Source organism: Cervus canadensis, chromosome 32 (genome assembly GCF_019320065.1).
Source record: "Cervus canadensis isolate Bull #8, Minnesota chromosome 32, ASM1932006v1, whole genome shotgun sequence".
In the NCBI taxonomy this organism is placed as follows: domain Eukaryota; kingdom Metazoa; phylum Chordata; class Mammalia; order Artiodactyla; family Cervidae; genus Cervus; species Cervus canadensis.
This window is the reverse complement of record NC_057417.1, coordinates 19,955,675-19,978,622: the sequence shown is the minus strand read 5'-3', so window position 1 is coordinate 19,978,622 and position 22,948 is coordinate 19,955,675. Positions and strand designations below refer to the sequence as shown.

Genomic DNA, 22,948 nt, shown 5'->3' with positions numbered 1-22,948 from the left:
GGACCGCAGGAGGACACCCCCTCTGTGATGATGATCTGTGATTGTTTATAGGAGATGAAGATGTGGTCACTGGTGGGAGCAGAGGGGTTGAAAGAGTTCTCACCTCTTTTCTCCATCAAATTGGAGCAGTGGTCATCTCATAAAGCTGGGGAAGGTCACTTGAGTAGATGGCTGGTGAGAAGTAGCCAGCAAGGTTGGCTTAAGTCTGAGCCTATGCACAAGGCCTCCTTAGGGGCCTCCCACTTAAAACCAGAATGGCTCCTGAATGTGGGTCAGGGCAGAGTCTGCAGGTGGGTGAGGACCACAACTGTGAGAAGGCCTGGGGGTCACAGGGGCAGGGTCCAGGCTATCAGAGTAACTTCTTGCAAATGAAACCCAGGCACCTCTTTACTTAAAGATTTATGTGGGAGACTTCCCTGGGGGTCCAGTGATTAAAAATCTGCCTTCCAGTACAGGGGACACAGGTTCAACCCCTAGTCAGGGAACTAAGATCATATATATATATATATGCACGTGTATGGGTGTGTGCTCAGTCATGTCTGTCTCTTTTAGACCCTATGGACTGTAGCCCACTGGGCTTCTCTGTCCCTGGGATTTCCCAGTCAAGAATACTAGAGTGGGTTGCCATTTCCTTCTCCAGGGGATCGTCCCAACCCCGGATTGAACCTGCATCTTTTGTGTCTCCTGCATTGGCAGGCATGTTCTTTACCAGCTGAGCCACCAGGGAAGTTAAATCTAGAGGCTTGATTAGTTTCTTGGTGGTGGTAATGACAATGATGATTTTGACAAGAATACTGCAAAGGTGATGCTACACATTACTGTATTATTTTATAGGAGGCATATAATATCTGGTTGTTCTACTTTTGATGATGTTAGGATTCACTTTTGCTTTACAGAATTTTGTTGTTTTCCCTGAAACATCAGTAAGAATCAGCCATAGGTATACATATGTCCCCTCCCTCTTGAATCTCTTTCCCTCAATTTTGCTGACAGAAAACAACAAAATTCTGTAGAGCAATTATCATTCAATTAAAAAATAAATATATTTAAAAAACAAACAATTTACTTTTGGATTGTGTTTTTTAGACAATCATGTCTGTTGCATTGGTGACGCCATCCAGCCATCTCATCCTCTGATGCCCTCTTCTCCTTCTGCCCTCAGTCTTTCCCAGCATCAGGGACTTGTCTAATTAGTCAGCTGTTCACATCAGGTGACCAAAATATTGGAGCTTCACCTTTAGTATCAGTCCTTCCCAATGAGTATTCAGGGTTGATTTCCTTTAAGATTGACTGGTTTGATCTTGCTGTCCAAGGGACTCTCAGGAGTCTTCTCCAGCACCACAGTTCAAAGGCATCAATTCTTCGGTGCTCTGCCTTCTTTATGGTCCAGTTGTCACAACCGTACGTGACCACTGGGAAGATCATAGCCTTGACTATACAGACCTTTGTCAGCAGAGTAATGTCTGCTTTCAACACATTGTCTAGGTTTGTCATAGCTTTCCTGCCAAGAAGCAATCATTTTCTGATTTCATGGCTGCAGTCACCTTCCACAGTGATTTTAGAGCCCAAGAAGAGGAAATCTGTCACTACTTCCACCTTTTCTCCTTCTATTTGCCATGAAGTAATGGGGCTGGATGCCATGATCTTAGTGTCTTTAATGTTTAGTTTGAAGCTGGATTTGTCACTCTCCTCCTTCACCCTCTTCAAGAGGTTCTTCAGTTCTTCTTTGCTTTCTGCCATTAGAGTAGTGTCCTCTGCATATCTCAGGTTGTTGATGTTTGTTGGGCCTATCTTGGTTCCAGCTTGTACCTCATCATTTCTCATGATGTTCTCGGCATATAGATTAAACAAACAGGGTGACAGCAGACAGCCCTGTCTTACTCCTTTCTCAGTCCTCAATCAATCAGATGTTCCATTCAGGGTTCTAACTGTTGCTTCTTGATCCGCATATAGGTTTCTCATGAAATGAATGAAAGAAGCCCGACCCATACTGTATGATTTCATCTGTATGGAACATTCTAAAACAGGCAAAGCTAATCTATACTGACAGAAAGTATATCAGTGGTTGCTGGGGTCTGAGGGTGGGAATTGACTGTAGAAGTGTGTGAACTTTTGGGAGTGATGGAAATAATCATATCTCGATTGTAGTGGTAATTACATGCATACGCTTGCTAAGTCGTTTCAGTTGTGTCTGACTCTCTACAACCTGGAGGACTGTAGCCTGCCAGGCTCCTCTGTCCATGGGATTCTTCAGGCAAGAATACTGGAGTGGGTTGCCATGCCATCTTCCAGGGGATCTTCCTGACCCAGGGATTGAACCTTCATCTCCTGTATTGCAGGCAGATTCTTTTTTTTTTTTTTTTTTTTCAGGCAGATTCTTTACTGATGATCAACTGGGGAAGCCTGGTAATTATATAGGTATATGCATTTGTCAAAACTAATTGACCCATGTATTGTACTTAAACAGAGTGTGTTATATTGTATGGAAATAAAGATGCATTTTATTGTATGGAAATAAAGTTTATTTTATTTTTTAAGTAATGCTGTAGTGGCTAAGGCTCTGTACTCCCAGTGCCCAGGTTCCATCCATGGTCAGGGAACTAGATCCCACATGTCACAGCTAAAGATTCCACAGGCTACAACTAAAAGCTGAAATGAAGACTGAAATTCCCATGTGCTGCAACTGTTAGTAAGACCTGGCACAGGCAAATAAATAAATAAAATAAATACATATTTTTTAAATAAAAGGAAATAAAATAAGGTTACAACTCAAATGAGAAGAATCCATTCAAAATAGCCACAAAAATATAATACACCTATGAAGGGAAATCTAATGATACACTTTACAGAGAAAATTATATTGAAGGATATAAAAGACAAATAAATGGAAAAATATACTACATTCATGGATGGAAGTCTTAATATCCTTCTCAAATCAATCTGTAAAGTTAATGCAATTTTATTAAAAACTCTGAGTTAAAAATTCTTTATCTGTTAGAAATAAATACAGTAGTACTTAAGTTGAAATGCTATTCTGTCTAGGATTTCTTTTAATAGATTCCAAGAAAATAATGTGGAAGACTGAATGAACCAGTACTGCTTATGTGTTGGTAACTGTTTCTTTGTTGTTTGTTTCTTTTTAATATTTACTTATTTTTGGCTGCGTCAGATCTTAGTTGCAGCACGTGGGATCTTTCATTGCAGAGCAAGGGCTTCTCTCTAGTTGTGGCACATGGATGCAGTAGTTGTGATACACAGGCTTAGTTGCCCCATGATATGAAATCTTAGTTCCCTGACCAGGAATCTAACCCATGTCTTCTGAATTGGAAGGTGACTTCTTAACTACTGAACCACCAGGGAAGTCCCAGTTCAGTTCAGTTCAGTTCAGTAGCTCAGTCGTGTCTGACTCTTTGCGATCCCAGGGACTGCAGCATGCCAGGCCTCCCTGTCCATCACCAACTCCTGGAGTTTAACCAGACTCATGTCCATTGAGTCAGTGATGCCATCCAACCATCTCATCCTCTGTCGTCCCCTTCTCCTCCTGCCTTCAATCTTCCCCAGCATCAGGGTCTTTTCCAATGAGTCCGTTCTTCACATCAGGTGGCCAAAGTATTGGAGTTTCAGCTTCAGCATCAGTCCTTCCAATGAACACTCAGGACTGATCTTCTTTAGGATGGACTGGTTGGATCTCCTTGCAGTCCAAGGGATTCTCAAGAATCTTCTCCAACACCACAGTTCAAAAGCATCAATTCTTTGGCACTCAGCTTGCTTTATAGTACAACTCTCACATCCATACATGACTTCTGGATAGCCTTGACTAGACGGACCTTTGTTGGCAAAGTATTGTCTCTGCTTTTTAATATGCTGTCTAGGTTGGTCATAAGTTTCCTTCCAAGGAGTAAGCGTCTTTTAATTTCTTGGCTGCAGTCACCATCTGCAGTGATTTTGGAGCTGAAAAAAATAAAATCTGCCGCTATTTCCACTGTTTCCCCATCTATTTGCCATGAAGTGATGGGACTGGATGCCATGATCTTAGTGTTCTGAGTGTTGAGCTTTAAGCCAACTTTTTCACTCTCCTCTTTCACTTTCTTCAAGAGGCTCTTTAGTTCTTCTTCACTTTCTGCCACAAGGGTGGTGTCATCTGCATATCTGAGGTTATTGATATTTCTCCTGGCAATCTTGATTCCAGCTTGTGCTTCATCCAGCCAAGCGTTTCTCATGATGTACTCTGCATATAAGTTAAATAAGCAGGGTGACAATATACATCCTTGACGTACTCCTTTCCCAATTTGGAACCAGTCTATTGTTCCATGTCCAGTTCTAACTGTTGCTTCCGAGTTGATGGTAATTGGGTAACTGGGTTTTTGGTTTTAAAATTTTTTAAGACCTTTATTTTTATTTTTTAAAGATTATTTTATTTATTTTTCAATTTTTATTTTTCGGCTGCACCACACAGCATGTGGGATCCTAGTCCCCTGACGAGGGATCAAACCCATGCGCCCCGCATTGGCAGCAGAGAGTCTTAACCACTGGACCACCAGGGAAGTCTGTTAAATTTTTATTTATTATATAATTTATTTTTGGCTGTGCTGAGTCTTCATTGCTGCTTGAAGGCTTTCCCTAGTTGCGGCTAGCTGGGGCTACTTTCCAGTTTTGGTGTATGTGCTTCTCATTGCAGTGACTTCTCTTGTTGTAGAGCACATGCTCTCGGGTGTTCGGACTTCTGTAGTCATGGTGCATGGGCTTAGTTGCCCTGCAGCATGTGGAATCTTGCCGGACCAGGGATCGAACAAGTGTCCCCTGCATTGCAAGGCAGACTCTTAACCACTGGTCCACCAGAAAGTCCTGACTGATGGTAATTGTTGAACCCGGGTGGTGGTACATCCTCTAGGGTAAGTGAGCAGTGCTGTGCACTTTTACAGTGAGAAAGCATCACTGAGACATCTGGAGAACCATGGAGCAAAGGTTCTCTGGGCTGACTCCATCATGTTCTGTAGACCCTTTAGGGCAGGACAGACCAGAAGATCTTTCCCATCTTACTAAGGAGTTTGGACTTTATTCTGAGTTCAGCACTTCAGTCCCTCTTTACTGTGTGCATCTTGCACCTTGGAAGGGCCTGTGGTCCTGTCTCCTTCCTGGCAGGTGTACCAGTCAGAACTCTTTCAGGTGTAAATGCCAGAAATCCAACTCAAATGCATTGACTTAATTGGGAAAGGGAACTTATAAAAGGTTAAGGGATTCAGGCACAGCTTGATCCATTTGCTCAAATGATGTCTAGAATATGTCTGTTCATATCTTGCATCTGCAGTCCTCTGTGTGGGCTCACTTTTCGTACATGCCAGGTAATATTATTAAGCACTTGCTACACTTTGGATGAGGTGCAGAAGGCTTTCTGTTCTTATAACATCATGAGGTGGGTCAGACGCTGTTTCAGATGGAGAAACTGAGACTGCTGAAGGAGGTTAGGGAATCTGCTCAAGGTCACTCAGGAGGTGTGACATCCGGAGTCAAATCCATAAAGCATCTGATTCTGGAGTAGCCTTTCTTGACCTTCACATGGCACCCTCCATGACACAGTCTCTGAACCAAAGGATGGGAATGAACCCCTTCCTCTTGGGTCTCAAGCCCAGGCTCCAGCCTCTGCTTAGTTCTTGGAGCTGTTATTTGTGCCTCTCCTTCCAGTGGGCTGAGAGCTCTTCGAGGCAGAAACTCTGACTCTTTCACCTCTATAATGCCAAATTATGTCATTTGCCCCTGAGAGGCAGGCAGGGCGGGGTTGCTCCTGCGTGAAGACACACCCAGAGAGGTTAAGTGACTCTCCCAAGGTCACCCATTTGTACATGTAGGGGCCTGAATAGACAGACCCCAGGTCTCTTGAGTGCAGGTGGACACAAGGCTCCCCCTCCTCCCCTTTGCCGCACCGCCCCGCCCCCCACCCCCCCCACCCCACACTTGTTCCCTGACTGGAGGTGGGGCAGAGAGATGGTAACACAGCCTTTGCGAGGGATGGGGGTTATACTAAGGCCCACTTCGAGGGGACTGATGGGCCATTTTACGAATGCCAGGGAAAGGATGGCGAGTAGGCTGAGGGTGGGCTGGAGAAGGGAAGAAGAAACAGGTTATTTTTGCCTTTTTGACATTAAAAAAGTGCAGATTAGATTCTCAGCGACTGGCCAGCAGCATCTGTTTTGGTTTGGAATTGGCAGCTGAGGCGCTGAGCTCCGCGGCGGGAAGGGAGGGGAAGGCTGTGGGCTGGTGGGCGAGGCGGCGCCTCGGCGGAGGGAAGGGCTCTCCCCTTTAAGAGCTCCGCCCAAAGGGGCGCTGCCACCCCTGAGGAGGCGGGCGCCGCCGCTTCTCATTCATTGTCTTGACAAGAGCATCCTCCGCGGACGGTCTCAGGCTCCGCCGGCTCCTTCCTCCACCTCCTCCTCCTCGCCCTCCTCCGTCTGGGGGGTCGCTCATCTCTCAGCCGCAGGTAAGGCTGGAGCCCGGCGACCCGGGCTCGGCATCGCTGCCCTGGGCCACCTGTGGGGCAGGCGAGAGCTTGGCAGAAGCCGGCCGTGGGGGTGGACAGACTGTCAGAGCCGCTGGCTCTGAGGTGGGGACGGGGCCTGTCCACGCCCCGCGTGGAGGGACTCGCCTGAGCGTGTGGGTGCGCGTGGGAGGATCCACCCGTGTGTCCCAGAGCTCCGTGAGGGGGCGAGGGTGAGGGACCACGCAGCCAAGATGGTGGGGGAGCCCGGGGGTCAGGACATGCACCGGCCGGCCTCTCCTCAGAATGGGAGTCTTTGGGGCGGCGGTGGGGGGCAGGGTAGGGTGAGCCCAGTAGCTGCCCTGAGCTTGGAGACAGGAAGGGGTTGAGAGCAAAACAAGAAAAGGCCAAGTTCCCCTTTCCGTGGTTTCCGGGGCCTGGTACCTGCGGTGGGGGAGGAGGCAGGGTGGGGCGATGGCTTCCTGTCTCCCAGCCTCCAGTTTGGGGCTCCCCTGTTCCCAGACCCAGGCTTCCCTCCTGGACGGGTCCCCTGCCCCCAGACAGCTCCTCCTCTCACAGGCACCTCATCTGCTTTCTGGACAGGTGGACCCGCAAGCCTCCTCCAGAGTCCCAGGGTGGGTGAGGGTGGCGGGACCCCCAAGGGAGAAGGGCTAGGCACAAGGGGGGCAGTGGAGGAGAGGCCGTGGGGCCCCCACGCCAAGCTGGCAGGTGATGCTTTGGGGCCCCAGCATGGGGCCTGGCGCCTGGGGAGCCAGAGGCAGGTCCCTTGGCTCTGTTTGCTGTCCGCCCAGTGATGGGGGAAAACCGTTCTCGCTGGACCTCCGAGAAGTGAGCACCGGCCGCTCCCTTCCTGTGGATGGCTCCAGTGGGGTGGAGAAGGCGCGGGAAAGCACCTGCTTAAGTGGGGGCGAGAAGCTGAGGTGTGAGGAGGAGGAGATGCTGGGACCCGAGCCATCTGCCTGCTTCTGGTGCCCAGAGACCCGCTGGGGACGCCCTCCGGCCATGGGGGATGTGCCTGCCAGGCAAACCCACTTGCCACTTCCCTTCGTGTGTCCAGCCTGGGCCTGGAGGCGGGGATGGCCCCTGCCTTTAGGCAGCTCCTCATGTGGGTGTGAGGGTGTGAGGTCTCGACGCTGAGGCTGAGTGCACCCTCCAGGCTGTTGCCCTGAGGCCCGGAGGGTGGCCCGTCAGAGAGGATGGGCCCTGTGTCTGTTAGCCAGTCCGCGGTAGTTGGCAGTAGGTGCTACCCCTCACCCCAGGCTCTGCTGTGGAGGCCGAGGGTACAGAAGCCAGGCCTGGGACGGGTTGAGACAGTGGGCCTTGCAGGTCAGCCAGGGATGAGGAGAGACTGGCAAGGCGTGTATAAGGGTAGCTGGATGTCAGTGACAGAGGAGAGCGGCAGGGAAGTTACCTGAGACCATGACCTTCAGACTGAGGGGTGGGTGTCCTGGGAGAGACGGGGGCCACGGGAAGGTCAGGGTTGACCTGAGGGGAGAAAAGTTTTTCACCCCTCTTTCACCAGGATGAGCCGGCAGGTGGTCCGTTCCAGCAAGTTCCGCCACGTGTTTGGCCAGCCAGCCAAGGCCGACCAGTGCTATGAGGATGTGCGCGTCTCACAGAACACTTGGGATAGTGGGTTCTGTGCCGTCAACCCCAAATTCGTGGCCCTGATCTGTGAGGCCAGCGGAGGAGGGGCCTTCCTGGTGCTGCCTCTGAGCAAGGTGAGGCCCTGGAGCCCTGGGGACAGCGGTCCCCCTCCTAAGGGGGCCTCAGGTCATCTAGTGGCCCCCCCGATGAGGTGACAGTCACCCAGCCATCCCGGGCGGCAGTGTTGTCCTCTGCAAAACTGGGTTGAGCCACATGAACCTTAACGTTTCCTCCAGCGCCTACATGCAGTGCTCGAATGGAGCTGAAGCTCAGGGTTGGGGGTGACACGGGAAGGGTCAAATAGCAACTCCTGCAGACCCAGGGTTTGCCGTCCCGAGTCAGCCTGGAGCTTTCTCCTGCACAGAGAGGCCTGGGATGGGGTCTGGGCAGGCCCAGCAGTGCTCTTAGGGTTTGGAGGGACCTCTCTGAGCCCCTGGGAACCCAGCGAGCTCAGTGGTTCCCAGCTCACAGGCAGGGATGAGGTAAGAGACCCTCTCCCCTCCCCCAACCCTGGCCCCCCTCAAATCCTGCCCTCCCTGCTGTTTGCGGACCCCCACCCCCAGCACACTCCCCTGCTCTTGGGGGGGGTGAGACAGGAAGGGGAGATGGGCCCTCAGTTGTTACCTTAAAAGGGCCGATGGAAACAGAGAGAAGAGGAAGTGGTTGTCGGAGTAAGAGCTGGGCCCGCGCTTCACACAGGAAACCCTGCTGTAGCAGCTGTCCCCGGAAGCAGCCATTTCAAACCCGTTATACAGACTTCCCCATCCTTGTCCTTTCAGGGGGACCTGTCCCCACAGCCCCATCATTCACACATACTTCCCTGGGGAACCCCAGCCCCAATACAACCACTCCCTCAGCCCGTCTCACGCCAGGGGCCCTGGCCTGTAGTGCCATGGAAGAATTTGGGGTGGGGGTGAGGGTGGGGGTACCAGGCCCCAGGACACGGATGAGAAGCTGAGATGGAGCTGGCAGGAACTTGGCCAGGGTCTGACAGAAGGGCAGAACCAGCCCGCATGTCCATCCTGCGCTACTTGTGGCCAGCCCTCTGAGTTGCCCAGACAGCTCTGAGACTGGGGCAGAGCCCCAAACCCTCCCACCCTAGGCCCCTCTCCGCCTGCCAGGGACCCCACAACTTTCCCCTCTGTGCCTCTCTGAAGGGGCATGGGGAGGTGGGATTGGGTTTGGAGGGCCAGAGCACCTCCCTCAGAGGCCCCGCTGTGTCCTCCAGACTGGCCGTGTAGACAAGAATGTGCCTATGGTCTGTGGCCACACGGCCCCGGTGCTGGACATCGCCTGGTGCCCGCACAATGATAACGTCATTGCCAGTGGCTCTGAGGACTGCTCCGTCATGGTGAGTGTGGGGGGGACCCAGGGGCCAGGAGGGGCTCAGGCACTGGAGCTGATATTGGGCGTCGCCAAGACTCACCCACTCGCCTCTTCTCTGCAGGTGTGGGAGATCCCCGACGGGGGCCTGACGCTGCCCCTGCGGGAGCCTGTCGTCACCCTGGAGGGCCACACCAAGCGCGTGGGCATCGTGGCCTGGCACCCCACGGCCCAGAACGTGCTGCTCAGTGCAGGTGCCAAGGGGGAGACGCGGGGAGGGCTGGTCGCCTGACAGTGATGGGGGGACGCTCCTGGCTTCTGACACTGGGGACATCGCCCAGGTTGCGACAATGTGATCCTGGTGTGGGACGTGGGCACGGGGGCAGCCGTGCTGACGCTGGGCTCCGACGTGCACCCGGACACCATCTACAGTGTGGACTGGAGCCGAGATGGCGCCCTCATCTGTACCTCCTGCCGTGACAAGCGAGTCCGCATCATTGAGCCCCGAAAAGGCACCATAGTAGCTGTGAGTTGCCTTGACCTTTGACCCTGGGAGCTTGACCCTCCCCCTACCGCCCACCCCCGATGAGGCCCCCTTAGATGCCGCCCTCTCCAGCTTCCAGCTGGGGCTTGGCCCTTAGAGGGTGTGTGCGGATGCCTGACCGGTCTCCTCCCTTTCCTTCCAGGAGAAAGATCGTCCCCATGAGGGGACCCGGCCCGTGCGTGCTGTGTTTGTATCCGATGGAAAGATCCTGACCACGGGTTTCAGCCGCATGAGCGAGCGGCAGGTGGCACTGTGGGACACGGTGAGTGCCGGGCAGGGACCAGGTTTTGTCCCCCCTGCCCCGTTGTGTGCCTGGCTGGAAGGGCAGGGCCTCAGTTTACCCACCATGTGATGGGGGTTTCTGCTGGTTGGTGTCTAAGCCCCGGTCCCCACTCCTCCAGTAATGGAGGCCTGACGTGGCCCAGCTCATGGTTCTCTCCCGTCCATCTCTACAGAAGCACCTGGAGGAGCCGCTGTCCCTGCAGGAGCTGGACACAAGCAGTGGTGTCCTGCTGCCCTTCTTCGACCCTGACACCAACATTGTCTACCTCTGTGGCAAGGTGGCCCCGTTGGGCAGGGGGTCGGGGGAGCAAGGTGGGCAAGGGGACTTAGAAAGGACCACAGCTGGTGGCATCTGCTGGTGCTGACCCTCCCTTGCACCTACCACCTGCAGGGGGACAGCTCTATCCGGTACTTCGAGATCACCTCCGAGGCCCCGTTCCTGCACTATCTCTCCATGTTCAGTTCCAAGGAGTCCCAGCGTGGAATGGGCTACATGCCCAAACGTGGTCTGGAGGTGAACAAGTGTGAGATTGCCAGGTGACTGCCCCTGCCCCTGACCTGAGCGCGCCCCTTGGGCAGCACTGACCCCACGCTGACCTTGAGTCCCAGCCGCGCTGTGGGCACTGCTCACCTTCCGGTTTCCACAGATTCTACAAGCTGCATGAGCGCAAGTGTGAACCCATTGCCATGACGGTGCCTAGAAAGGTGATGCTCCCGGGTCCCTCCACAGGTGCTCGGAGTGGCCGGGTGGTGGTGTGGCCTGAGCTTTCTCTTAACCAGTCCTGGCCTCGCCCCACAGTCGGACCTGTTCCAGGAAGACCTGTACCCGCCAACCGCAGGGCCCGACGCTGCCCTCACGGCTGAGGAGTGGCTGGGGGGCCGGGATGCTGGGCCCCTCCTCATCTCCCTCAAGGATGGCTACGTGCCCCCCAAGAGCCGGGAGCTGAGGGTCAACCGGGGCCTGGACACTGCGCGCAAGAGGACGGCACCTGAGGCCACTGGTGCTCCCAGCTCGGTGAGAGGCAGATGGGAGCCCGGGAACCAGGGCAGGAAGGTGGGGTAGGGCAGGGGCTGCTACTGATGTGGTCACTGACCCAGTGGAAAGAGGCTGGCGTTTGGGGGCAGGCCACACACACAATATTGGGGCTCCTTTGGGGGCTGGGAGTGGATAATCCTGAGGCCTCAGAAAACAGGTTCCAGGCTTAAAGGCCTGCAGTTCTCTGGATGAGAGACAGAGGGGCCCAAGCTCTGGGGGCTCGTGGGAGGAGGCCTAGTGGCCTAGGAGGCCCTGGGGCTAATGCTGCCTGGGGTCCCCCAGGATGCCATATCCCGGCTGGAGGAGGAGATGAGGAAGCTCCAGGCCACGGTGCAGGAGCTGCAGAAGCGCTTGGATAGGCTGGAGGAGACAGTCCAGGCCAAGTAGAGGACCATCGGCTGGGGCCGACGGCATCGCCTCCCTCCCTTCCATTCCCACTCCTCAGGCCACAATGGCAGATAAGAAAATAATAATAAAATGGCTTTATTTTCTGGTATCTCGCAGACTCTGATGACTAGTCGAGGGGATGCTGGGTTTGCTGAACCGACCTGTCCTTGTGCTTCCTTCTCCATAGCTGTGATGAGCCTGACCTCTGGCAGGGGCTGGAGAAATGCCTCTGGATGACCCTAGACCAATGGTCCCTGAGCTTTTTGGCACCAGGGACTGGTTTCATGGAAGACAGTTTTTCCACGGATCAGAGGGGTGGGCGTGGGCTGGGGGATGGTTCAGGCATAATTCAAGTGCGTTCCATTTAGTGTGCACTTTATTTCTATTATTATTACATCAGCGCCATCCCAGATCATCAGGCATTAGATCCTGGGGCCTGGAAACCCCCACCCTCCACAGACAGGAACAGGCCTTTGTGGGGCAGGGGGAAGCCACCCTGTGCTGATATGGGTGCTCTGTTTTCCAGCTGGTAGGTCTGAGCTGCTCAGGGCTCTAGCCTGGATGGAGCTTCGGTCATTCTCATTACTCCCCAATCTACCTTTGCTAGTCAACCACAACATCAGCTGTCCTGACCCTGCTGCTTGTGGGGGAAATGAAGCAACCAGCGCTTACATGACAGCTGTCAAGCTGTAGGCCCAAGGGATCAAAATTAGGGGTTCCTTGTAGGGAGGAAGCTTAGAACCAAAATAGTGGGCCCAATCTTAGTTTACAAGTGAGGGGCAGAGCAGGAGCCAGCAGATCCTGAGTTATGACGCAGGCTTCCCGTCCAGTTCAGAGCCTTTCCTGCAACATGCGGCTGCCGCTTGAGCCTTGTCGGTGGCTTCTGCCTGGGTCTGGCCTCTATAAGAGGGACCTGTATTGGCAGGGAGTGGGCAGGGGGTTGGGGGAAGGGGGGTTGGAAGTAGGTTTTTGATGGCCAACTTAGGTGACCCCCTGAGCTGGGACATGGCTATTGAGGATGGGTGTCCTGGCCACAGCAGGCCTTTGTGCATCTGAGCAGGGACCAGCAAGGAGGAAATGTCCCATGTGAACCCCTCCTCCCCTTGGGCTTGCCGTACAGATGTCCCTGTCTGCCCACTTGGGCCTCAATCTCTCTGTAAGCCATGTGACCCTGGGCAAGTCCCTTCTCTCCAGGTCTCCGTTGCTCATCTATAGAAAGGGGAGGGATTCTGCCATAGCTCTGTGAACACGGGAGGTGGATCCAGTCAGGGGTGTGGCATAGAGAGAAGCAGACCATCTGGAGCTGGAGCCTGAGCCTAACCCCCCACCCCCACCCCGCCAACACACACACACACACACACAATGCGATGTTGGGCCCTCCCAGTGAAGCAGACTTGTGAGTAGTTGCTAGTTCTCCTGGCCCAGGGAAACTGAAAAAAAAAAGTTCAGGAAAGGATCCCTGAAACTCAAAAAGGTTAACCTCTACTCATCATGACTCCTAGCTCCCTATGATACAAACAAAAGAGGGAGGTGGGGGGTGGGGGTGGTGACAGTAATTTAGGGGCCAAGAAACTGGCCTTGAAAACAGAGGAACAGGGTGGGTGGGATGGTTGAAACCCACAATTTCTCACCCCCAAAGAGGCCTGGCCCCAATTAGGACACTTGCTATTTCTCTTGGATCTTGGAGACCTTGTCTGTGTAAGGCCTAGGCAACCCTGTCACCCGTGTTGACACCAGGGCATCACCTGCCCCAACTGTGTGGCTCTGGTGACCTTATTTGCCTGCTGTAACCCTACCCCTATGCCCAGCCCACCTCTCCATTCCAGAAAAACCTCACCGCGGGGGACAGCTGTGGCCACATCAAGCCCAGGACCAAAGGGTCACTGGACCCTCTCCAGGGGCCAGAAAACACCAGCATTCCAGGTGCTGGGAAGGCCCTGCTGGGGGACCAGGTCCCTGAGGTTGTGGAGGACTTGTAGGGGGCGTGTGAAATCCTCTATTATGCTTTGACATTGGGGTGATATACTGAGAAGAAGGAGAGGTTTGCAGTTGCTCCTGAAACCTTGAGCACTTTCTCATCTGTGCATTTTGAAAGAGGACTGAACAGAACGCCCAGAAATGGTCAAAGAATGGGGATTTGGGTGAGTATTGGAAGTACCCCAAGGAGTCCACCAAGGCCCACCCCGGAAGGGACTTTAAAGACAGACATTTGACTTATAAGTGGGGATACAGAGGCCTGTGTGTGGAGAGGGACTTGTCCAAAGTAAAACAATGGAGAGTGGAGGGCAGGGAGAAGCCAGGCCCTAGACCCAACCTCTGCACACTTCCCATACACACAACACACTGACACGGAAGCTGGCCCTGATTCATCATTTAATGGGTGTGCAGGTCCGCGTCCCTTATTTCTGCTGCTCACGGGCCCACTGCTCTGGGGTCAGGGTTTTCTGCTCAAAAGCGTGAATGTGCAGGAGCTCTTCGGCTAGGCAAGTGTTCACAAGCCTGGGAGAGAGATGGGGTTAGAAATGGGCAGGCTGGGGCCTGGCTCGCAGTCCCCGAACCTAGGGTCTGCCGGGAGACTGGAGGGGGACCCCAGGTTGTAGTCCCCGGGACCTGGAAACAAGAGAGGTAGAGGGCTTAAGTCTGAATATTTGATGCTGGGGCCACGAAGGCGGGATCCCTGGGGTGGTGGTCTGTGGTGGGGGCCGCATGGATGGTAATGAGAGTTAAGGTTTCGGGAGGCGGCCCGGGATGTGGTCCCAGAGCTGCGGCCCTGCTGAAGAAGGTGTTCCCGGAATCTCACCGGTGTCTCTGAAGCAGCGGTTTCCCCTCGAACTTGGCCGACACCACAAGGACTCGGAAGCTGGACGCACAACGGTTGGGAGTCGTGTCCTCCACTTCCTATGGGGCAGAATGGTGTGGATGGTGCAAGTCCGCCCCCGGAAGCCCTGTTCCCCTCGTTGGGCGAGCCCAGGCCGCTCAACTCACCACGTGCTCCGCTTCCAGGTCCCGCTGCAGCTTCTCCCGGAGGTACTCGGCACTGAGTTCCATTGTGGCAGCCCAGCGAGGGCGGCAGCCCAGCGGGGATGGAACCCCACCACTGACCCCAGCCACACTGCTTCCGCCCTTACTGGCGCCACTTCCGCTGAGGCACCTACTTCCGCCCTTACTAAGACGTCCGTAAACTCAGCACTTCCGCCCTATCCCAAGCCCAGTTTTCCAACTGTCTTCGGTTTCCGCCTCTGTCAGAGTCTGCATGAGGCTCCAGCAGACTCTAATCGGTACCCGCCGCCTGCACAGCAACCCGGGTTCTGTGCGCCGGATTGGACACCCTAGCTCCAAATAGGAGAGGGCGCACGAGTTTGCATTGCTGTGACTTCTAGGGTACCTCGGGATCGTTCCCAAGCGCTTTTTCTGAGACAAGCATCTTGCGGCCCTGGCAGCCCAGCCCTCCCCGGGTCACAGGCCACAATAATCAACCCCCAAGTTGGCGATGGGCCCCGCAGGGGGCGCGGCGAGGTCCGGACGCTTCTTCGGCGTCTACCTGCTCTATTGTCTGAACCCTCGGCACCGGGGCCGCGTCTACGTGGGGTTCACCGTCAATCCTGCTCGTCGGGTGCAGCAGCACAACGGGGGCCGCAAAAAAGGCGGGGCCTGGCGGACCAGTGGGCGCGGGCCGTGGTAAGAGAAGGCGGGTCACGGTCAGGAGGAGGAGGGCTTCCAGGAGAAGGCGGGGCCGGCGAGGGAGAGGCCAGGGGAGAGGGGCGGAGCCAGACTTGTGGCAGTGGGCGGGGGCCCGCAAGGGGGCAGGGCCGGGGGCGGGAGTAACGGGGGTGGGCCTATCGCCGCGGAGGCGGAGCCCTGTGTGGGCCTGGGTCTCAGAGGACCGGGTTGGGTGGGAAGGGGACTGATCTAGGTTTGACAGTGACAGGGAGTTTGGTGAACAAGACTGGGTTGGAATAGAGAAAGCTTGGAAGGGAGAGGAACTGAGGAGGGCTGTTAAGCGCCTGTGACTAGAGGCGGGGCCAGCGGTTAGCAGGTGCGAGGGGCTGGCTATACCTCCACGAAGGGAGCAGGGCCTCGTGGGCTAGGCGTGAAGCCGATGTGACCCCACTCTCCGGTAGGCCAGGGGATTCGGTTTGACATGGGGTGGGGCGGGGGGCTCACGGGTCGCGCGCCCTCCTTCTCTTCCCTAGGGAGATGGTGCTCATCGTACACGGCTTCCCCTCTGCAGTGGCTGCTCTTAGGGTAAAAAGGAGTTGGGGGCAGCGGGAGGACCAGGGCTAGGCCTCAGGGCCCTCCCCGGGCAGCCCCCTTCCCCGGGGAGCCCCCTTCCCCCCGCGGACCCCCTTCTTGGCTGGTCCTGAAGCTGTGTACCCCCTCGCCTGCAGTTCGAGTGGGCCTGGCAGCACCCACAAGCCTCGCGCCGCTTGACGCACGTCGGTCGGCGCCTGCGCGGAGAGGCCACCTTCGCCTTCCACTTGCGCGTCCTGGCTCACATGCTGCGCGCGCCGCCCTGGGCGCGCCTCCCGCTCACCCTGCGCTGGCTGCGCGTTGACTTCCGCCAGGACCTCTGCCCACCGCCGCCACCTCACATGCCACTGGCCTTCGGGCCTCCACCGCCCCGGGCCCCAGCCCTGAGGAGCCAGGCAGGTCCTTCCGACGACACGGGATGCGAGCTGGAGCTAGACGTCGACGCCCGCTGCACCCTCTGCGCACGTGTGCTCCAGGTAAGACGGGTCCGGGCAGTCTAGGTAGGGTTCAGAGGACTTAGGATCAAGAGTCTGGGCCGTCCACTGACACCCTTTGGCCACTCTACCCCCATCTCTACCCATTTATTATTCTTTTTTTTTTTTTTCGCTTTTGTCTGCTCTCGGTCTTCTTTTCTGTCCATGGGCTTTCTCTAGTTGCTCAGAGCGGGGGCTACTCTCTACTTGCCGCCCGGGCTTCTCGTTGCCATGGCTTCTCTTGTGGAGCACAAACTCGAGCTCCCCAGGCGTGTGGGATTTTCCGGATCAGGGATCGAAACTGTGTCCCCTGCACTGGCAGGCGAGTTCTTAACTATTGGACCACCAGGGAAGTCCTGCTCTCGTCTCTGCAGTGGGAATAGTGCTTGTGGCTATTCCTCAACGCCAGGGCCGCCTCCGGGCCTTTGCTCCTCCCCTTGGACTGAAAAATTCTTCCCTAGACCCTCCATCTTAAGAAAATGCCACCTCTCCTCTGGTCAGCTCTTCCTTGGCTCTCCATCTAAAATTGCCTATCTTTCTTGTACATCTCCCTGGCTTCGTTTAACGCCTGTTATTGTCTGACATATTGTATATTTTATTTACCTTATTATCAGTCTTTCCCACCCTCACCCCCATATCAAACTTCATAGGGGCATTTAGTTCCTTTTCACTATGGTAGAACAGGGTCTGGTGCAGAGCAAGTGGCCAATAAATATTTAATAAATTAACTGAGATGATGTGTCTGGCTTCCACTGAGCTCTCAGTAAGTGTAAGTTGAGTTCTTGCCATTCAGGGATTAAGTGACCTGTCTGAAATCTCTCAGCCTGTAAGGAACTGTAGGTCTGGCTGCCCTAGCCATACTGTTAGATAATAACTGCTCCCACTCAGAGAAAACTGGCCAGCTTAGTCCCCGTGGACCAGTATTTTAGCCTCTCGGTGCCTCAGTTTCCTTATCTATGTGCTGTGTTTAGTTGCTCAACGTGTCCGACTCTCTGCAACCCTATGGACTGTAGCCCGCCAGGCTCCTCTGTCCATGGGATTCTCCAGGCAAGAATACTGGAGTGGGCTGCCATGCCCTCCTCCAGGGGATCTTCCCAACCCAAGGATCAAACCCAGGTCTCCCGCATTGCAGGTGGATTCTTTACTGTAAATGCAAATAATAGTAGCACATGCCTCATAGGAATGTTTATGTGAAGCCCTTGGAACAGTGTGTGGTCCATAGAAACTTCACCATTGTTAGCTACATGATTACTCCCCGTTTTCTCTCTTACCTGCCTGCCACCTCTGACAGGATGAAGAGAGCCCCCTGTGTTGCCCGCACCCTGGCTGCTCCCTAAGGGCCCATGTGATCTGCCTGGCAGAGGAGTTCCTGCAGGAGGAACCAGGGCAGCTTCTGCCTCTAGAGGGCGCATGCCCTGGGTGAGTCCCACATCCCTGCTCCAGCCTGGTTTAACTCCTGGAAGGTGGGAAGGGGGTGCCCAATTGTCCAAATCCAGGCCTGGGGTAGCCAAGCCCTTCTCTTGGCACCCAGCTCCTGGCCTGGAGGAGGCTTGTGATCCTGACTCTGTTTCCTATCAACCATACCCCCTGGTAGTTGTAAGAACTCACTGCTGTGGGGAGACCTGATCTGGCTGTGCCGGATGGGCACCGAGGAGGACGAGGAGGACTCGGAATTAGAAGAGGTGAGAGGTGGCTTGGGTCCCAGCCTCTCTGCCCCACCCTGTCTCCTGGGCTGCCTTTCACCAACTCTCTTGTCTCCACAGGAGCACTGGACCGACATGCTTGAGACCTGATTCTCAGTATCCTCAGCTTCCACCCACTCCTTTTCTTTGCCACCCTCTGTGGCTCTGGCCAGTTTTTACTTGAATACAATAAAAAATCTGAGTTCAGGGTACCTGCTGGTGTTTGCTGGGGGTGGGGAGCATGGGTAGGAGGCAGAGACCCTGCTGGTGACTGGGGCCTGAAGAGGACAGGGGAGCAGGGAGGGGCTGCTGGCTGCAGCATGGACAAGCCTCTGAAGTCACACTGTCCTCTGAGGGCTTAGGAGACTCACACCCTGAACGCAGAGCCCACTCAGCTCCAGTGCCCAGCTTGACTCTGGTGCTGCTGGTGGTCTAGTCACTAAGTCGTGTCTGACTCTTGCAACCCCATGGACTGTAGACCGCCAGGCTCCTCTGACCATCACTTTTCCCAGGCAAGAATACTGGAGTGGGTTGCCATTTCCTTCTCCAGGGGATCTTCCCAACCCAGGGATTGAACCTGGTTCTCCTGCATTGCAGGTGGGTTCTTTACTGTCTGAGCCAGCAGAGAAGACCCTGTATTTTAATCCAAATAGTAAGAACAAAGGCTGAGGAGGAGAGGAGGGTGCTCTCCCCCAACGGGGTTCTGTGACTCTCGAAGCCCCAAATCCTTGTCTCTGTCTGCGGAACCTCGTTCAAACCCAGAGAAAGAAAGGCACCTTCTGGGGGCTGTTGTTTTACCAACCATAAATGAGGCTCCATGCTGTCCCCGGAGCTCCCTCCATGGGAGTTGTGGAGCAGGGGCACACTCCCGGGGTTATTTGACGCAAGCATTCTGGCTCTTTCCTATCCTATGCTGCCTCAAAAAGAGCCTGCCTTGCCCGACTCCACCCCAAACCCCATCACCCTGCCCACGTACATCCCTCTGGGCTCGCCCTGTGGTTAGAGCCAGAAGTTCCCGGAATGTTCAGGCCGCTGGGGGCCTGCGGGCTGCCTTCCACCTGAACCCTTGGCATCTTGAAACCTGGCCTGGAGCCGGCAGAACGGTGAGTGTCCCCACATTTCCCCTCCTCTCCCCTGCGCTTTCTAGACAAGGCACGTTAGAAAAAGCTGTCTCTTGGCACTCTCGACAGAGGTGGAGTCTAGAGGGCAGGTCAGGAGCCAGGATTCCAGCTCAAAACACCAAAAAAATCCCCAAAACTATTGCACCCTTGTGTCTAGTTTCAGCCTTCTGTTTTCTACATACTAAACCCACATCTTGGGTTTTCAGGCCAGGCTAAGCTGGGTTCCAGCTGAGGAGGGTAGCACGGAGGGTCCTCCCACCCCAAACTTCACCCTTTCCTTCCTGGAGGACAGCCAAGTCCCAGTGCTGGCGCCAGGCCCCTCCCACTTGAGAACTACAAAGCTTGCAGCTCGGAGAGCGGTCCTGCACTCACCACACCGCGCCCATCTCAGCCCCACGCAGACACAGACAGGGTCACAAGGCCAAGATCCAGAGAGATCAGGTGAGAGCGAGGTTGGGGGGTGACAGGGCTGGATCCCACTCACCTCTCGCTGCTGCTGGCTCTGGCTCCGATTCTATCACTTGATCTCTCTGCTCCCACTTCTCACGTCCAGCCCTTGCCCAAAGGAGTGCTCATCTCGGTCTCCAGCCTGGCTTGAATCCCCCTCCTCCTCTTCCTCCTTCGCCCTTCCTCTTCTCCGCTGAGTCATCAGTTTTGCTCATTCACCTGCAAGAATCTGACCCCCTAAACAGTTGCTCAATTGGCTGTGTTTTTCTCCAAGTGGGGGAGGCAAGTGGGGGAGGCTGGTTGGGCAAGCTGGATCTCGGGCCCAATTTGGAGAGGCTGGTTGGGCAAGCTGGATCTCAGGCTCAACTGGCCTTTGGGAGTTTTCCATATGTGAGGGCCCAGGGGAGCTCAAGAGGGAAACGAGAGGGAGGAGCCCACCAGGCTTAGGCCTATAGCAGAAGGGAGAAGGCAAAGCAAGCTGGGGGCTGGCCGGAAGTTCAGACAGCAGGCCCTAGAGGTTTTCTCAAGTAAGTGCACATTGAAATCCCCTGGAGAGCTTCCAAAAAACAATCAGGGTCCCATCCCCAGAGAGTGATTTAATTGATTTAAAAGCCCTGCAGGCAAATGAAAATGCAGCCTGAGTTGTGACCCACTGCAGGAACACAAGATCTAGCTTTGAATCCCAGCCCCACCACTCTGTGAGCTAGCTCTGTGAGCGCGGACAAGTGGCGCAGGCTCCCTCAGCCTTGGGTTCTTTACTTCAAAGCAAGAATTCAACAGCTGGCACCACTGACATATTGTTCAAGGAAGGAGGCCACACCCCGGCGCCCCTGAGGAGACAGCATGGAACTGATCCAGGACACCTCCCGCCCGCCAGCAAAGTATGTGAAGGGCATCCCTCTCATCAAGTACTTTGCAGAGGCACTAGGGCCACTGCAGAGCTTCGAAGCCTGGCCTGATGACTTGCTCATCAGCACCTACCCCAAGTCGGGTAAGTGATGGGGATACCCAGGCCTCCTTCGGGCTGCAGTCCCCACCTTGGGCCGGGAGGGGCGTGGCCTCAGCCCTGCTCATCCCCCATCCATTCCCACCCGCCAGGCACCACCTGGGTGAGCGAGATCCTGGACCTCATCTACCAGGATGGCGACCTGGAGAAGTGTCAGAGAGCCCCCGTCTTCATGCGGGTGCCCTTCCTTGAGTTCAAGGTCCCTGGGGTTCCCACAGGTGTGTGGTGGGGTGCTGGGGGCAAGCAGAGTGGAGGGAGGTTTGACTGGGGCTCCAGCTCACGGATCTTGCCCTACCTACGGCTTAGGTGTTGAGCTTCTGGAAGATACACCAGCCCCACGGCTGCTCAAGACACACTTGCCCCTGGCTCTGCTTCCGAAGACCCTGCTGGATCAGAAAGTCAAGGTGAATGGCAGAGGGAGCCAGAGAAGGAGGCTGCTAGGGCCATCCCAGCTTTGGCCCTGCCTTCTGGGAAGGTCTCACTTCCCACAGCCTGGTCTCATCTTAAGAAGAACGGGGTGAGGGGCATCTGCCTGATGCTCTAGTGGGGTCAGGTATCTGGTGAAAATGAGACTCCTCTGTGCAGTCTGGGTGCTCATAGGCCTGTGGAGGAGGGGCTGGTGGGAACCCAGCATGCCTTGTTCCAAATACAGACAGAGAGGTGTTGAGGGGATTGGATTAGTATAAAATAACAGTTTCAGGAACCAGCCCAGAGTTCAGCATCAGAGCAGGGTTCAGGTCCCAGCTGGATCTTGCCTGCACCCCAGGACTGCAGGCGAGTCAGCCTTTAGACCTGTTTCTCCTCTGGCCAAACTGAGAGAGCTTCTCTGGCAAGGAGGCCGTGGAGGGTGGGACGCCTGGTACCTGGCGTGCCACGTGGTGACGGCGCTGGGCTTGGGGGTCACCTGCCCCTCCAGGTGATCTACATCGCCCGCAATGCCAAGGATGTGGCTGTCTCCTATTACCACTTCTACCGCATGGCCAAGGTGCACCCTGACCCTGGTACCTGGGACAGCTTCCTGGAGAAGTTCATGGCTGGGGAAGGTGAGGCTGATGCTGGAGGAGGGAGGGGGTGGGGTGGAACCAAGGGGCACCAGCTAACATTCATGCCAACCTTTGTGTCCCGGCCACCTGCCCTCTTCCCCAGTGTGCTACGGGTCCTGGTACCAGCACGTGCGGGAGTGGTGGGAGCTGAGTCACACCCACCCTGTTCTCTACCTCTTCTACGAGGACATAAAGGAGGTGAGACCATGGCTTCCAGTTCCCTCCGTGTCACACTTAGGAGGGCGGGAACCTCACACGGCCCTGCTGGGGCCCACTCAGCACCGTCCCCTATGGCAGCCCTCAGGCCAGCCCTCCCGGATCCCCTGCCCAGGACTGGAGTAGGAGCGTGCCCTCTGCAGCAGCGCCCTGTTCAGCCCTTTAGCTCCTAACGCCCGAGTCAGCAACACATGCAGACATTCATCTGCTCTGTACTGCCAGTGCTTCTCCTGGGACCACCATTATTAAAGGGGACTGTCCCTCCTCTCAGCCAGAAGGAACCAGACCTCTGTGATAAAGGATCCCAGGGTAGAAGGCAGTCACACCTGCCCCTGGGAAAGAGGACCAGAGTCAAGGAACAGGGCCTGAGGTCTCTAGGCAGAAGTGGCCAGATCTTCCCCCAGGGTTAGAAAGGCGCCTCCCTTTTCTGCTCAGCAAGTAATCCAAACCTCCACTGAAGAGCCTCTCCACTGCTCCAGGACCCCAAAAGGGAGATCCAGAAGATCCTGGAGTTTCTGGGGCGCTCCCTGCCGGAGGAGACTGTGGATCATATCATCCAGCACACGTCTTTCAAAGAGATGAAGAAGAACCCCATGACCAACTACAGCACCATACCCACTGAAATCATGGACCACAACATCTCTGCCTTCATGAGGAAAGGTGAGAGCCACCCCAGGGGGTGGGCGTGGGCATTTGGGGAGAGGGGGAGCCGCAAATGGAACTGCCTTTTGGCCATTCGGGGCCACCTCTGCGGCCGAGACCTCCTTCCTGCCATCTCTCCCCAGGCATCACTGGCGATTGGAAATCCACCTTCACTGTGGCCCAGAATGAGCGCTTTGAAGCCCATTATGCTGAGAAGATGGCGGGCTGCAAGCTCCGCTTCCGCTGGGAGCTGTGAGTGGTCCTCTGGAGGGGTGTGAAATAAGCCCAGTCATGGCTTCAGAAATAAAATCTGATGTCTGTTAAACAGAGAGCCTCTGTTGGAAGCAAAGAACCA

General features: G+C 55.2%; 4 protein-coding genes across 12 annotated transcripts; 3 read left to right on the top strand and 1 right to left on the bottom strand.

The window, feature by feature from the left end:
- The first annotated feature begins 6,320 nt into the window (after positions 1 to 6,320).
- Positions 6,321 to 11,821, top strand: CORO1A (coronin 1A). 2 transcript variants are annotated; one of them, XM_043456191.1, is made up of 11 exons: positions 6,321 to 6,475; positions 8,016 to 8,214; positions 9,369 to 9,491; positions 9,588 to 9,717; positions 9,805 to 9,989; positions 10,150 to 10,269; positions 10,463 to 10,567; positions 10,681 to 10,826; positions 10,937 to 10,994; positions 11,089 to 11,304; positions 11,608 to 11,821. In XM_043456191.1, the coding sequence occupies exons 2-11, from the start codon at positions 8,017 to 8,019 to the stop codon at positions 11,710 to 11,712; spliced, it is 1,386 nt and encodes a 461-aa protein (XP_043312126.1). In that variant the 5' UTR covers positions 6,321 to 6,475; position 8,016; the 3' UTR covers positions 11,713 to 11,821. The 2 variants fall into 2 exon arrangements, with proteins under 2 accessions (XP_043312126.1, XP_043312125.1); XM_043456190.1 differs by lacking the exon at positions 6,321 to 6,475 and adding an exon at positions 6,902 to 7,107.
- A 2,247-nt stretch (positions 11,822 to 14,068) lies between these two features.
- Positions 14,069 to 14,849, bottom strand: BOLA2B (bolA family member 2B). Its single transcript, XM_043456203.1, has 3 exons — positions 14,698 to 14,849; positions 14,513 to 14,610; positions 14,069 to 14,211 (listed from the first exon to the last, which is right to left on the bottom strand). The coding sequence occupies exons 1-3, from the start codon at positions 14,758 to 14,760 to the stop codon at positions 14,112 to 14,114; spliced, it is 261 nt and encodes an 86-aa protein (XP_043312138.1). The 5' UTR covers positions 14,761 to 14,849; the 3' UTR covers positions 14,069 to 14,111.
- Positions 14,850 to 14,953: 104 nt separating this feature from the next.
- Positions 14,954 to 18,327, top strand: SLX1A (SLX1 homolog A, structure-specific endonuclease subunit). The gene is made up of 6 exons (XM_043456202.1): positions 14,954 to 15,390; positions 15,906 to 15,957; positions 16,101 to 16,439; positions 17,728 to 17,855; positions 18,031 to 18,118; positions 18,200 to 18,327. The coding sequence occupies exons 1-6, from the start codon at positions 15,203 to 15,205 to the stop codon at positions 18,227 to 18,229; spliced, it is 825 nt and encodes a 274-aa protein (XP_043312137.1). The 5' UTR covers positions 14,954 to 15,202; the 3' UTR covers positions 18,230 to 18,327.
- A 737-nt stretch (positions 18,328 to 19,064) lies between these two features.
- Positions 19,065 to 22,918, top strand: LOC122433352 (sulfotransferase 1A1). 8 transcript variants are annotated; one of them, XM_043456193.1, is made up of 9 exons: positions 19,065 to 19,221; positions 19,446 to 19,680; positions 20,497 to 20,677; positions 20,785 to 20,910; positions 20,999 to 21,096; positions 21,609 to 21,735; positions 21,839 to 21,933; positions 22,431 to 22,611; positions 22,737 to 22,918. In XM_043456193.1, the coding sequence occupies exons 3-9, from the start codon at positions 20,530 to 20,532 to the stop codon at positions 22,847 to 22,849; spliced, it is 888 nt and encodes a 295-aa protein (XP_043312128.1). In that variant the 5' UTR covers positions 19,065 to 19,221; positions 19,446 to 19,680; positions 20,497 to 20,529; the 3' UTR covers positions 22,850 to 22,918. The 8 variants fall into 8 exon arrangements, with proteins under 8 accessions (XP_043312128.1, XP_043312127.1, XP_043312133.1 ...); XM_043456192.1 differs by having other exon boundaries at positions 20,493 to 20,677; XM_043456198.1 differs by having other exon boundaries at positions 20,457 to 20,677.
- Positions 22,919 to 22,948: the final 30 nt, after the last annotated feature.